The 15615-nt window shown below is 40.3% G+C and overlaps 1 protein-coding gene across 2 annotated transcripts in view; it reads right to left on the reverse strand.

The window, feature by feature from the left end:
• Window positions 1–15615, reverse strand: part of TMEM241 (transmembrane protein 241) — a 56429-nt gene that overhangs the window by 20961 nt on the left and 19853 nt on the right. For both annotated transcript variants that reach the window (XM_082277719.1, XM_082277718.1), the window contains exons 10-13: window positions 15442–15477; window positions 9168–9202; window positions 7858–7927; window positions 5346–5439 (exon numbers count right to left, since the gene is read on the reverse strand). In XM_082277719.1, coding sequence (XP_082133845.1) covers window positions 5346–5439; window positions 7858–7927; window positions 9168–9202; window positions 15442–15477 — 235 coding nt within the window. The remainder of the gene's footprint in view (window positions 1–5345; window positions 5440–7857; window positions 7928–9167; window positions 9203–15441; window positions 15478–15615) is intronic.

The raw sequence follows: 15615 nt of genomic DNA on the forward strand, positions 1-15615 counted from the left end.
TGCTTTGGCAGAGGCTTTAAATTGCAACAACATGAAAAAGCATTAATTCATTTTATTTCTCTTGATTGGTTTGCCCCTGGAATTACAGCAGATAAAATTCTCATGTGAACTGCTATGTGTGAAGAGAGGTGCAGTGAGCATAACTAGGCTAGGAGCCCCAGAAGACCTGCAGTTGTGGCCTCTCAATTTTATGAGAAGCAGAAAAAGGAGAATTTCTCCTTTAATAGAAACATCAGTACTTCTCCAGCCATTAAGATGGATATCATAAATTTTTTTTGCACTGACATGAAGAGGGATCTAGTCTATCCGTTCTCTTCAAGACACCATGGGGAGCAAAGAAGCAGAAACACAGACACAAAATATAAAATCCAAGACTACAGGAGTCATTCTGAATAGCAGGAGGGATTCTGAACTGCCACTATATATTTTGGGGGAAGACTAAACCTGCTGGGGTCTAAGTACAGTGGGCTACAGTTGGTACACAGAACCACAGATAAGAGATTCTTTCAGACACTCCTGCAAAGCTGCTTTCACAATGTCTGGCAGCCAGCATTAAACACAGGATGACCTGGGGCAAACACATCTATAGTTAACAAACAAGGAACCAAAGCAGCTGTCAGAGGATGCTTTTTTGTATTAGGGAGCCTCCAACACTGTTCAGATAAACTATAGATTATATAATAGTGCCTGGGATGGTTATATAGAAAATAGTTGCATGCTCCTGATCCGATTATTCTGTGTTTCCTTCCGACCCATGCATAGGAAAATCAGTGTAAACCTCAATGAAACCTGATTTCAGTTATTCAATTTCCTTTCTTCAGGTGAGGGAGGAAGAAAAAGAGAATTCAAAATCCACTGACCTTCCCATTTGTTCTTCCTATTTATAACGAGCTGCCTCAATAGGTTCCTACTGGAAACAAGCTGAATTCCCTACTGCAAGTTTATTAGGATAACACTGAACAAGATATGGGAATATGAATTCAGAGTAACCAATATCTTGCTGAATTTTTCCATTCTATTAATGATTTAAACTATTTCTGCCGCTTAACTTTTAGAGACCCTAACAGGCTTCATCACCAGATATAGATTGGCAACCTTAATCAAAACAAACTCACTGACAGCACTGTTAGAGCTCATTAGCATTCTCACCAGATGCTTCTGTCTGTATATATGAGCATCTCCAGTTTTTTCTTTCCAGTACATGACCCATGATACTAGCACAGCTTTCAAATTAAAGCAAGAAATCTCAGTACAGCTTCAAATCCTTGCTCTTCTGGGGATTAAATCTGTGCAAGGCTATGACAAAGCATTTCGTATTTCTTGGTCTTCTTAAAAATTTTTCTTTTTGGTTATACAGATCACTTCACTGATTTTTTGGCATGTCTCACAAATTTATACAGATATGACTAACACACACACTATTTGCTTTCACAGAAAAAGTGCAGAGAGCATTTGTCACTATAATTATCACACAGGACTATATACACAGATGAAACCTGTGCTTCATCTGTCTCTGCAGAAAGCAATGCTCTGACATGAAAGCTGTCAGAAATGATTACAGGGAAGAATTAAAAAACCTCATGCATTGATTAAGTTGCCGTGGTCAAAGTAAAGATCATAACAACAAGTTAAGACCCAGCTCCAGTTTTTAAGTGAATGAAAAATTAGAGGACAGGGAGGCCAAATATGTGGGCTTCACAAAGAATGTGTTCTTGGATATGCAAAGCAGAGCTGATCAGATCTCATGGTTAGTTTATTGGAAATGAAGCTGTGACAACGATCTCAGCCCCAGCTCATCAGTCACATAGGTACAAAGTGTCCAAATGGAAAACAGATTTTCCGATTCTCTGCACCTCCCTAGAGGCCTGTGCTGCTGTCTGAGGACTACAGCATTCTCCTATCTTGGCTCATTTGCAAGATAAACATATTCTGGCCTCAAACGCTGCTCCTTTCCAACTGCTGGTGAAAACTGCAGTCAGTCTGAGAGATTGAGAGGATGATCTAGGGCACTACTCAATCCAAGAAAAATGCTCATGTGGGAACGCAAAGCTGTTGTTGTGACCAGAGGTGTTTTGGTTTTTTTTCAACTGGATCCCATTCTGCAAGTCCAGCTACAAATACTTTCTATATTTATTCTTTATCCGCTTAACTTCCTTCCTTTTCTTTTTTTTTTTTTTTAAAGGGAGCCAGACACTTAGACTTAAACACATTTTTACAGTGCTAGTTAAATGCTGCTTTTCTGCACTTACAGTGATTTAAGATACGAGTGACACAGCCCTCATACCTGGGCAATGCTGAGCTGGATCAGTATGTAGTTTTAACACTTTCAAACACCTGCAGGAAGTAGTATTAATGACCAGACAGATGGGACTCAAATCTTAACTGCACAGTACATAAATTTATAGTTCCTTGTAGATGCAAGGTTCCTTGGGAGAGTTTTCTGGGAGCTGGTAGATCAGGCCCTATCCTTCAGGCAAGCTCCAATTCAGCTCTAGCTTTCTGCCTGTCCATCTCTGTCTCTGCAGTTTCTTTTGATCCCTGTTCTAAAACTGATGTATAGTGCTTCCAAACTTTTCAAGCATTCACTGACTTATAACTCCAAATCAGCTACATTTCAGCACTTGGAGCAGAAGTTCCTCCATGCTCCTCATGTGTCCTTAGGCAGGTATGGTAGAACCCTAAAATCAGTTGCATAGCAAGCTTTCAAACACTAGTGGATGACATTTACAAACACTAGTGGACATTTTAAACACTAGTGGAGAAACTGCTAGCGTTGATAAAATTATTAGTGCTACAGACAGATCTCATCTCATGTCTTCATTACTTATTGCCCTCTTCGAACTCAAGATAAGCCATATAATTTGAGCACTGGGTTAGAAGCTACAACAGGAAAAGGACTAATTGCTCTGTTACAAAAACCTTCCAAGCAAGATAATTAAACCATGTACATTAAAAAGCACTTTTAAGGCTAAAGAACAGATCAAATTCTCACAGTGACATGGGGACAAGTTTTTAGTTGCTATGAAGGCACATAATTCCATTGATAACAGTGACTAGAACACTTAGGTCTAAAGATGGCTAAATCCCCAGAAATCTAGAAACCCTTGAACTCTGGGAAGGCTTTAATCCAGTCCAGACTTTGTGGCTCTGATCCACTTCAGCTGGGACGGACTCAAATCTACTTAAAATATATTTCACAACACATCTTTTCTGCATTTTTCTCCAATAGGTCATAAATACCACATGTAGAACCATTTACCCTCATTCACAACACCTACCAGCAGAGCCGGCTATTCCAATCTCCAACCCAGAATGTTAAACAAACACCAGCCAAAAAAAACCCCAAAAAACTCAAGAGCAAGTTTTAGATCAGTTGACTTTGCTACCAAGGAGCAAGAAGAAAGCTAAAGTGCTAAAATCTGCACAGTCAGAATGTTTGGAAGAAATTCAAACTAGTGAGAAACTGCATGTGACTTCTACAGTGGGCAACAGCTTGCAAAGCACAAACCAACTCATATCACTCCATGCTTGTTATCCCCAGAAAAAACAGACTCATTTGACTACAGTTTCTAGAGAAGCATATTATGCAAATCTATGGTTTTGAGGGGTTTTTTGATAACGTAATAGCTTCATTCACTGTAGTAGGAAAGGTGAGATCACAAACCACATAGGAAGGTTGTGGTTTTCAGACATCCTAGCTGAAAGTGATGAAATTAAGCAAAATCTAACCAGGGAAAAGGAGTCTGACAAGTTCTTTTGACTGCACTCACCACCGATAATTTAAAAACTGAGTTGTTAATAGCTTAAATCAAGTACAGCCAGACCCTAGATCCACAGATCACAGGATAATTCCAGTAGGAATGGACCTCAGGAGGTCAGACTGGGTTGCTTAGGGCTTTATCCAGTCTTGTAAACCTTCAAAGACGGAAAGAGCACAGCCTTCCTGGGCAACCTCTGCCCTTGCCTGACTTGTCCTTGGGGTGAAAAAATTTGTCCTTGTACCTAATGTGAACCTCTCTGTTTATCTTACACACACACCCCTACGCAGCACTGTGAATAGCCTGGATCTGTCTCCTGGATGGTTTCTCCATAGCTACTGTGTGGCTGCTGTTTGTTAGGTGCTCCCAAAGATGTCCCTCTTCCAGGCTGAACAAGCCTGGTCCAGCAGCAACTCCCCAAAATGCAAGCGATCCAGTCCCCTGAGTTTCTTGGCAACCTTCTGCCAAACTCACTCCAGTTCATCAGTATCTTCCCTGTATTGAGGTGCCTAAAACAAGGCTCCCTATTCCAGAAGTCAACCAACAAATGCTGAGGAGAGGGTCATGATCACTTCCATGAATGTACTGTCTATCCTATTATAAGTACAGTCCAGGATACTTTGGGGGTTCTTAGCTGCCAGGGCACACTGCTGCCTCATGTGTAGCTTGCTGTCTACCAGAATCCCAGGTACTTTTCCACAGAGTTGCTTCCCACCTGGCAATAATACAGTCCTCAGGCTGTATTATTGCCACCAACTCTTCCTTCCCATGTGCAGGGCTTCATATCTGCCCTTGATGAATTTTCAAAGATTTCTGTTGGTCCATTTGTCCAGCCTATCCAGATCCCTCTGGAAGGCAACCCTAGCCTCCACTGTTATTGACACAATTTGATGTCCCTTGGAAGTGTGAGTGCACTCTCTTCTCATTCTTCAATAAAGATGTTAAAAAGGAAGGGACCCAGGACGTATCCCTGTGCCACTGCACTTGTCACAAGACTCCAGTTAGAGTAGGAATCATTAACCTCTACCTTCTGAACCTGATTCTCCAACCATTTTTTTTACCCATTTAGTTGTCTGCCCATCCAGACTGTAATAGTCTGATTTTGATATAATAATATTGTGGGATATTCTGTCAAAAGCCCTGTTAATGTCAAGGCAAATGACATCCTCAGCTCTCTCCTGCAACAAAAACAGCAAGAGTTCTGGTATTGAACTTCAGGGAATTAGTTTTAACTCCTGGCTTAGGAAAGACACACTGCAAACAATGGCTGGTGCACGCACTCTCAGAAGGACTATTCTCCGAAACACCTTTGGAACGTATAGGTTTGTGTTACTGGGATTCAGTAGTCCAAATCCTTAGCTGCAATAATCATCTCAGTTCCATTCGACTCAGTCTATTCACAGTATTTCATTTCAGATAATGATCCTGGGATATTACACACCTGATATTAGTTGTGCAGGTTGCACAAACAGGACCTAGGAAGCATCAAGGAGGAATAGCAAGAGAAACTAGAGAGATGCAGAAATTCCTCATTTCTCCTGGGAGATGCACAGATCCACTGTGTTCCTGTGAGGGTCTTTCTCTTACCTTTGCAAGGAAACTCCAAGCTGCATATTGCCCTGAGGTTGTGCTGCTTTTTAGCTTCACTGTGTGCAACATCAGAAAGAATCCCAACAGTCCACTGCAAGGGATGGGGAAAGCTTGTTAATAAAATCTCTTAATTTCAACTAAACAACCTCTTATAGGCATTTTGGTTTTCCTAATGCAGAACTGCAGTTTTAATCCCATTTGGAGAAAGAAAGCTGGTGGACAAGAAGCTTACATTATGTCCAGTACATCTTGGGTTTTGTTCCGTCAGTGACTAGAATCTGAGTAAAATAAGTCTGTGCTCTTATGGCTGGTCTCTAATGCACTTGCATAATCAGAAAAGTAGAGATTATTGAAAACATGAAGTGAAATATTAACTTCAGGTATTGAAATGGCTCTGAATAACAGCAAGGCTAATTTCAGCAGGAACCACACATATTTGGCAACTAACTCACTTCAATCTCCACAGAGCCTTGAACTGAAAAAATAACCACTGGAAAGTTTCTGCCTGAAGCTTTCAAACTGTTTAAACTTCATGAAGGCTAAATTCCAATTAGGAAGTCAAATACATCTCTACTGTATAACAAATAGATGACTCAGTAGTGCTGGGAACAGGATACTCCAAAGTTTTCTGCTGATAATTAAGGGACTTTTGATTCTCAAGTCATATAGGACAGCAGTCCCCCGTGCTCCTGTAGCCAAGATTACTCATAAGGAAATTCTGTTGCACACTTCACCAGACTTTATGGAGTTGATGGGGTTTGGCTCTGGATTTTGTTTCACTTGTGACATTTGTACAACCCCCTGATTGTAGCCAATGTAATGGTGTAAACCAGCAAGCAGGGAACAGAAAGGGACTTCAAACTACGTAAGGCACAAATTACTGAGACATAAGAGATTACAAAGTACTGTGGGAAGCTGCATGGGAAACGAGATAGGATCAACAAAGCATGCAGGTGGTGAAGCAAAAAGTGCCTTGGCATTGGCAGAGGGTATGCTGTTCTGGATAGTGATGCCATGTAGTTGGGCCCCTCTCTACAACAGCAGGAAGTGCTGAGCAGTAGAACATTCCACTGAGAAATGAGTGAGTTCAGTGTACCAACAGTGCCCATGAGTCCAGTAGCTTACGTTTATTCCAGATCTTCTGCCCTGCTGTAAAGAGCTTTCAGTCAGAGAGATCTGAAGATGTTTAGGGTAACTCAAGAAATTAAAAAGTAAAACAGCGAATATTGATGCCACAATTAACACCAATTTATTTCATTAAATAAATTGAGCACTTTGCACCTTACTGCTGATGCTTCAGACATTCTGCAGAGGCAGTAGATTGAGCTACATCTGTTGCCCTTACCTTACATTGCATAAGGTAAGGTAAATAAATAATAATAATAAATGTATACTTACATTTTCCTCCAAATCCTACATATCTACCAAGCCACTAGATTACAGTATGTTAAGAGAGCAACTGAGATGTTTGTTTCTCCATCTCACCATTCCTTTTCCCTTCCCGTAGTGTACAGTGCTATCTACTACATATGTACTGAAGGTGGGCCAATGGAAGCAGGAGTGGGAGACTACCACAGTGGTAGTGTTCTAATGAAGTGAAAGAGAAGAATATCTGGGCTAGACAGATATCCATTAGTGCCTGCAATTAGACTTCACTTTTGAGAATAATAGATTTCATCTACCTACAGAATACCTAATTGCAAGTTACTTGTAGTGTGGATAGACCACACTTGGAAAAACATTAAAAAAACCTATGTGCATTGGAAATTATTTAACAATCATTCTCAATATCCCCTTTCAAGGGAAAATCCAGATACAAGTAAGAAAATCCCTATCAGGAAATATTTTTGCCATTAGTTACCATGAAAATATCTTCTTCACCCTCTAAAAAAAACCCAACTTTCATTTGATGAAAGAGTGGGAGGGAAAGACAGGAATTTTTTAAAAAATGAAGATCTATGGGAAATATATTTATGTTGTCCTGTGAGAACTATGCCATTATGCAGTGAACTTTTGCTAGTCAAAATAATGGAACACTTCTTGAAGCTTTACCTTTTTACCCAAAACAGCATTCTGCCAAATAACAAGATGTACAGGCAAATAAATCCATGTACACCCATATACTGCTGAAGACTAATACTTAGTAATCCCTGCGAACAGCAAGTGTGGGCTAATCCCAGACTTCAGAAGCATTTGAGAGATGCTATGTATCTAAGCTTTACTACACTGGGTAAATATTATTTTAATGGTGACTGGGAACTCTCACCATCAGAATGAATTAACTCAAGGAAACACATATACTTTCAGCATATTTGAATCTCAGGCCATCAAATGCACATCCACAGACATGCAAAGATATATTCTCTGCAATTCTACTGGCTTATGGCAGCAGAAACTAGTATAAGTAAGACTTTACATGCTCCAAAATTTTTAACTGAGAGTATAGGCTGGAAGTCAGTGGGATCCCTTATTTTGAAAACATTTACATGACCTGTTATAGAGAGGTTACCTGGCACAGCAGCTGCTGTGAAACCTGTAGAAGTACAGGAATGGAAAATCCAAGGCACTGAAGAGATCACCTGAGGCACAAAGCAATACACTCAGTACATGGTGGGAAAAAAATTACCCACTGTTACAAGCAAGGCAACAGCAATTACATGGACATTACTAGTTCAACATTCCTTCAAGCCTTTACAGCTGGCTGAGTTTTCATTTATGATGCTTTCCACATTTCTGGTGTGTTTAATGATTTCTCTCTGACCTTGCTTCTAGCCAGTTCCTGCCTTTGGTTGAAAAAGGGAAAAGGGATACCTAAGAGTATTCAGAAGGTCCTGCTTAAGCAACAGTGGACAGACATGTATCATATCCACTTCTTTTATTGCACAGCTTGTGATAGTTCCTACTGAAGCAACAGGAAACACAGACATATGGTGGCTGCTTCCCCCTCTGGCATTTGAACTCTGTAACAGAGAGCATGTTGAGAGGTTTAAATAAGTTCTCCTAGGTCTAAGTAGGGCACTTGAGTACTTGCATTTCCAGGAACCTAAGCCTTCGTTGCTCTTGGTTGCAATTCCAGGAGTTCTCTGGCCTTCAGGCTCTACAGATTTGCAAGAAGCTCCATCCTTCACTTTTAGAAATATAGGACTGTTTCACTGAACATGTATGTCTATCCTGGTGGGGGTTTCCTATATACACAATCTGCACCACCAGGCAAAAGGAGGAATTTATGTTTCTTTAAATGATCCTTCTTTGTTTTTCTGGCTGAACAAATGTTTAATGAAAGCAAGAGATAATCATCTTTACCCTTCTAACTATGAAAACACAAGTATGGTAGGAATATTAGCCACCATCAAATATTAAATCACTCCATATTTACCACTTGATGTGCTGCTATTTCAAGTCCTGCTATGGGCCCAAGCAATGGGATCTGTGTTATGAAAGCAACGAAACAAAATCTCTGCATAGCACTGAGGACAATGAAAAGAAGGAAACACAGTTCTATATGGATGGCTGGGACATTGCTCTGAAGAGGACATGTTGACTTAGGAAATCCTTGTTCTTTACCATGCACCACCTCAAAAACTGTCCTTTGTTGTCTGTCCCATGCTGATTTTTTTGCAAAGGGCAGCTAAGAATGGTATTGGGAAATATCATGCAAATTGCACCATGTTATATACTCTTCTCTCCTCTTCCTACATGATAATATATATTATTGGTCATATTCAGGGCTAAAATCCTAAGAGTTTGGTCTCTAAAAACATGCATGGAGAGCAAAACCAACATGGAAACCTACAAAAGAAACAACTCAGTTCACTTTACCTGCTGGATGGGATGCAGAGGCCAACAGCACCACACTAAAAAAAAATTTTAAAAAATTAATTGGATGCTACAGAATTTATGACATGGGCTGAAGACTACAAATTGACAGCTTTGTGTTTTTTCATGGTGAAATTTATTTCAGTTAAGTAGAATAACTGAGATACAAGTATCAATTAAAAGAAAAGAAAAGTTGATTGGGAAGGAATGTCTGGGGTCACTTAATAAAATTTCTGACTGAAAGCAGGAGTATCACGAATATTTGTTCATGCTCTCTGGTTCTGTCTTAAAAAGGCATGTCTCAAAAACCTACCAGTACAGAGATTCCACACCCCTCTGGGTAATTTGTCCAAGGGCCACTCTACCCTTCTAGCAAAGAAGTTTTTGCTGTCCCATTTTTAAACCCCCGAAGTTACAATGTATGGTTGTTGTCCCAGATTATGTCAAATACTGCATTTAGACAAGTTTAAAAGCAAATGAAAATAAAACCAAGTACCAGCCCAAATGATTCACACTTTTCAGAAATATACAAGTGAACAGGAAAATCAGCTGTGACCAATTCTGCATCTGAAGTATCACTTAAGATTTCTGAGGTCTTACAAAGGCTCAAGCTCTTGAATTTGTGGTATAGAGCCTTTTTTAGTGTTACTGATCCTTCTTGTAAATTTCTCTCTCTTTTTGTTTTTGGTTTTTTTTTTTTTTCTTTTCCTATTTTTCATTCCAAATTGTTTCTAAGGTTAGAAGGCTTCTGGGGTGCTGTGAGATGAGATAAACATGCACGTCTGTAGAGCTACAGCTTCCAGTTACCAACAACATACATCCATGACAAACACTAAGGACAAGTGGGAGAAGAAGAAAAAATTATCTGGAGAGTTTGCCTCTTGATGAGCTGCAAGCACTGCACTTAGAGACGTAAAAAGACATTCATTAATGTCATGAACTCTCAAGCATTCCAGGCCAACTCCCTTTTCCAATGTTAACACAGCTACTGTTTCCAAGCCTGTTCACTCACAGCTGGTCCCAGCTCTCTACAGGACCAAGCTTCCATGCTTGGTGACCTGCTCTTGGCAAGCTTGGTGAACCCCAGAATCATTCACAGAGTCACCAGCAGCAAAAGGAACTGCAAAGAGCATGGAAATCCCACGGCCAAGGAAGCCCTGGGGGAAGGTTGTCACTGAAATCAGCCATGAAACACAACATGATGAAGGAGGAAAGGGTTTATGAGGGACAGACAGGCAGGTATTTTAGGCTTTGCATTTTATAAGTCTTTGAAAGGCGTCAGCTGGCACAGTATGTTCGCATTCTCAATATTTACACATGTTTTTGAAAGACGTTATTGCCACAACGGCAAACAAGGCAAAGCAGACCACTTACAATAGGTAATTTAGCCCACCTCTCCTCCCCACACATGGGTGCTCTCCCTGTCAAGGGATGCCAAGAGTAATTCACAATAAACAGGCCCAATTCCTCAGTTTCCTGGTAAAGAGAGAAAAGGAAGCAAAGGTCTACTGCTTTTGTTTGAATAACAGAGAAAACAGGAGACTGCAGGACAAGTGAAACTGTATCAACAGTGACGAGAAGTAGGACTAAACCATGTCTCTCCACTTGCTTTTTGAATTATTACATTTTAAACAAAACAGTCAGAAATACTCAGAGAGAAACTTCCTTCTGCATCCAAGAGGAATTGATAACCCTAACAGACACTCCACATTTTGGTCTAAAGAAAACACGAGAAGAAAACAAAACCTTATTTGTGAAGCGCAGGGCAGGTTAAGGCAAATGGATTAGATGGCATTACAGCTGCTCTGTAGCTCTGCTCTGAATGAAGCATCAGTAAAAAAGACACAATGATGTTGTAAAACCAGATTAGGGATTCAGAGGTTTCTAGCAGGACAGCCCGGATATGAGGCTGCAGCAAAAACAAATTCCCTGTGCTGGATTTCTCTGCTCTTCTCTTTTTTTTCCTGTACTCAAAACTGAGGGCTGGGTCACCTGTGGTTTCCTTCCTGGCTAAAAAGAGGTTTTGTCAGCAAGAACAGCAATTTATTCCTGCAAAGCTGCCCTCCCCTATTGCAGAAAATCTACTGCAGCATTTTTAATTCACAGAAGTGACAGATTAGCAGCTCTTCCAGAAGCCAGATGTCGTTTTGCTGCATAGAGTAGAACCTTTACCTCATACCTTTGTCAGTGTCACTTATTCACCATTTGAAATTCTGTATCTGTTTTCTCCTCACCAGTGGCTGCTAGGCCATCTGGGCATGCGTTTGTGAGCAAATATCTGACAGGGACAGATATTGGGATGTACTGAAACTTCCTTGCAGGTTCTTCAAAAACAGTAAAATATCTCTACCTGCCTCAGCACAGGAGAAAGCCCAAGATGAGCTACAACCTGCTCCTAAGACACATTTATGTCTCCCTCAACATGTCAGGCAAGCATTACTGCCCCTCCCCTCATGCTACCCCTCACCAGGTATGGGGGAGAAATCTGGCTCCCTCTATGATAAGAAGTGGGGGAACACAAAGGAATAAAAGAAAATGTAAGATTACCAGAAAAAAACACTAGGAAGTAGAACACTAATGCAGAAGTCAAAGTACAGAGAAGTACAGAGAAGTACAATACTGTAGTTTAAAAAAGGATGTGGGATCAAGAGGATTGAAGGATTAGAGGCAGGGTCTTGGAAGTACATTGACCCTCTTCTCTTCCTCCCTGCCCCTGCCCAGATGCTTAAACACAAGGAAGAGTAATGAACGAGATGGGGCTGGACACTGAGAAGCAACATCACCCCTCCTTTCTCTGCATAGCGCAGCTCTGCTTTCCCTCCTACACTTGTTCCTGGCCTGGCTCCCTTTTTAAAAGCCATTGAATAATCATGTTGGAAGTGATGAAGTGAGAAGAGCACCACACTTTCAACATCAGCAAATATTTTTTCAGATCTGTTTTATTCTGGAAAGTTCCCATTCATGTACATTTACTTAGGGTGTTCTTCTCTCCCAAACTGTTCCAGATTTTAAAACAAGAAAGAGTGCGTGGCATATAAGGACAGCATATGTTAGGAGACTGCTCATTTCAGTTGCACTTCTGCAAGCGTCCAACAGAGCCTTCTTCTCTTTTATATTTATTTATTTATTTATTTATTTTATTTTACTCGAACATTTATTTATTTCTACTCTAACATATTGGTAGATTCTAACATCCAGTAATTTGTGGCAGATCTTTTAATCTGCTCTATGCAGGCAGTCTCTACACTCAGTAGAGTACAACTGTGCTTTCATACTGAACTGAGAAACATTTTGAACAGCCCCTATTACAATAATCCTATGTATTTTTCCTATGTATTAGGAAAAATAACTTCACTGAAAGGCTTATCAAGCTTTGGAATAGGTTGTCCAGGGCAGTGTCTGAGTCACCATCCCTAGTGGTATTTAAGACACATGTGGTGCTTCGGGACAAGGCTCAGTGGTAGGCTTGGTAGTGCTCAGTTAATGCACTCAATGACCTTAAGGGTCTCCTCCAACCTAAAAGATTGGATGATTTTAAACACTACCTGGCTGTGCCCACACAGCTGTATGTCTGCTGTCTGATCTAGGTTAGAAATAAGAAGCTTTAAAGACCTATTGATAATAATGCTAAGAGGAGAAAATTGCACTGGTACCACACTAGCAAGTTCCTCCATACATCATAGAATCATACAATCGTGCTTGTATAGACAAGGCCTCCAGAGCACATTAAACTGTCCTGTCCTGGAGGTGAAACTGGGGTCCTATCATGGCCAGAACAGTCCTTGAGAAGGCCTGAGAAGAGGAAGCAGTATATACCTTAACACCTTCTAAATCACACAATTTAGTGCTGGGCACCCTCTGACAGAGATAATCCATGTCTACAGTAATTCAGGCCCAGAGCTGCCTGGAGTTAGTGCTCATTCAGAGAACATTCCTTTAGTCAATGATATTTAAAAGTAGTTTTGATTGTTTTCTACAGAATTTAAGTTCGCGCAGTAAAGCTGTGTGTACACAGCTCCACACAGCTCTCAAACACACTAAACAGCTCCATCCAGATTTGGGAAGTGGCAGTGATCTCTGAGATAAATACATGTGCAGAGGTCTCACACAGAGACAACCCCTGCCAGTGCCTCCTGCAGCAGAAGGGTCCCATTAGACACCGGAGGTGGCACATCATGGAGGTTGCGGACAAGGAGAGAGCTTCTGCCAAATTTTACACCCTTTCAAACATCATCAGCTAGTTTGACAAAACAAAACTCTAAAATAAATTAGATGTCACTTACTCCATTGTCCATGGTACTGCTTGTTTTCCCCAGGCAAGATGAGGTCCAAATGCTATGGATTGTGAGCTTCTCTAACACATAGAAATACGTGCACATACAGATACATAGACATACAGATATACACAGACCCAAGCCAAACAAGTAAGCATTCAGTTTGCTACCTCCCTTAAGCCACCTGTTTTCCAGCTTTGCACCATCACCTTGTAAGCTATGCTGACCTTTAAGCCTCTTCTTGGGGAAAAACTTTGGAAGCTTTGTTAACAAATTTTTGCTCTTAAACAGATGCTGAAGATAGCCATCTTCCAATTTGCACAAATCGACTGTTGGATTGTTTGTTAGTTTGTTTTCTGTAAAAAGAACAGTTTTAAAATACATATACCACTGCACCTCACAGTTCCTTAGCGAGAAGTTTCTCCCTTTCAAAAGCTTCCAAATAAATAATCATACTTTCCATGGAATGTGGGACTCCTGCTCTCTGCTGGACACAAGTTCACAGACTTCAAACTAACAGAGGAGCAACCCAGCCCTGACTTTTCAATCAAAGCTGAAAAATCAAGACCTTTGGACAAAATCTGAATTTAAAGGTTCAGGCCTAGGTGCAATTTTCAGCTAAAACTGAGACAGACAGGCAGTTGCCAAATGAAAAACCAATTGATTTTACTGCTTGGTTCATGATTTCCCTTCAACACACAGAAGTAGCTACATCTCGTTCCAGACCTCATAGGTTATTTCTGCATGTGGCAGCGCATTTGCAAATTCCATGACTAATTCTTCCAAAGGTTCAATAAACACACCTACCTTCTTTGCGTAAAATTGATTCGCTTTGCATTTCATAGTAGATGGAAAACAACAACTGACTTAAACAAGAGCCTACTTCAAGCAAACTGATATTCAGATATTGTCCATAAATGGGACCCTGGTGAATCACAAAGGCAAAAGCAGAGGCCTGCATTACTAATTTATGGAAATAGGAGATTTGATTGAACTAAGATAGAAAGAGATACACAGTGCTATCATATTGATGATGCTCACAAGATAAACAGGAATTAAAAGGAAGCAACTGTCCTACACTGGTGTCCCTGCTGTATTCCTATCAAGGATCTTTCATGTGATCAAACAAGAGCATACATCCATCTAATCAAATGGACTAGCACAACTAGACTTCCCTTTTGTTATGCTTATTCCCAGCTTCTGCTGCCTCTTTCATTCCTTCTGACCACAGAAGGAATTTCTTTGAATTTATTATTCATACTTCACAGTGTTCCCAAATGACTTTAGGTATGAACCCAAGAAAAGAGGCCAACATATATTAGATGTGATTACGGATGGAGGAGAATTGAATCAAGTCTCTAGATCCCTTATTTGAAATAAAGCCTCACAAAAACCCAGCAGAAGCCATGTACACTGAATGTCCTGGTTTGTGGCTCTTTGAGGAAAGGAGTGGATTTAAAAAAGCAGGGGAATATATGGTCAGTGACTCAGGCTCTTTCACTAGCTACAAAATAACAAGCCACTCTTATATCTCCAAATCAGAAAAACAACTGAAAGTCAGAATTACTCAATCCCACTAATGACACTCTGAACAATAAGTTACTGCTCATGTTCTTTGCACACACTACTTTTGTAATCACTACCTCCTCTTCCGGAAATTTTGTACAAGTTTTATTTTCTGAAGTGGGATATTGCCAGGGAGTTACTCTGTAAATATTATTTCTGGAAGTGATAGATCACTTGTGCACGTGGTGATTTAAAAATTCATAATTAACACCTCGTTACCTCCCCAGGTGTATATTGGCATGTCCACCTACAACTGGAGCCAAAAAAATTCAGATGCTAAGACATTCAGCTTAGCACTGTTCTTTCAGTGAGTGTCCTGCTAAATAAATACATTTAAATAGGGGTAGCTATGAGTTTCTTCCACAAGCCACAGTTGAAAATGAAAACATACACCACATAAAAACAGCTATGGTGTATCAAAGACTTATTCATTTTACCTGAATACATAGTTGATGTACTGTTGGTCCAGATCACTAGGAGATGAGGGAAAGAGAAAAAGGTGGGTTTTTTAGCAATGCACTTCATTTGGTGTAACAGATCTGTATATTAAGCAGTAATGTACAGTAATGCTGTAATATTACATTATATTAATTTATCTAATATATAGTAAG

Source organism: Coloeus monedula (genome assembly GCF_965178545.1).
Source record: "Coloeus monedula genome assembly, chromosome: 1".
Classification (NCBI taxonomy): domain Eukaryota; kingdom Metazoa; phylum Chordata; class Aves; order Passeriformes; family Corvidae; genus Coloeus; species Coloeus monedula.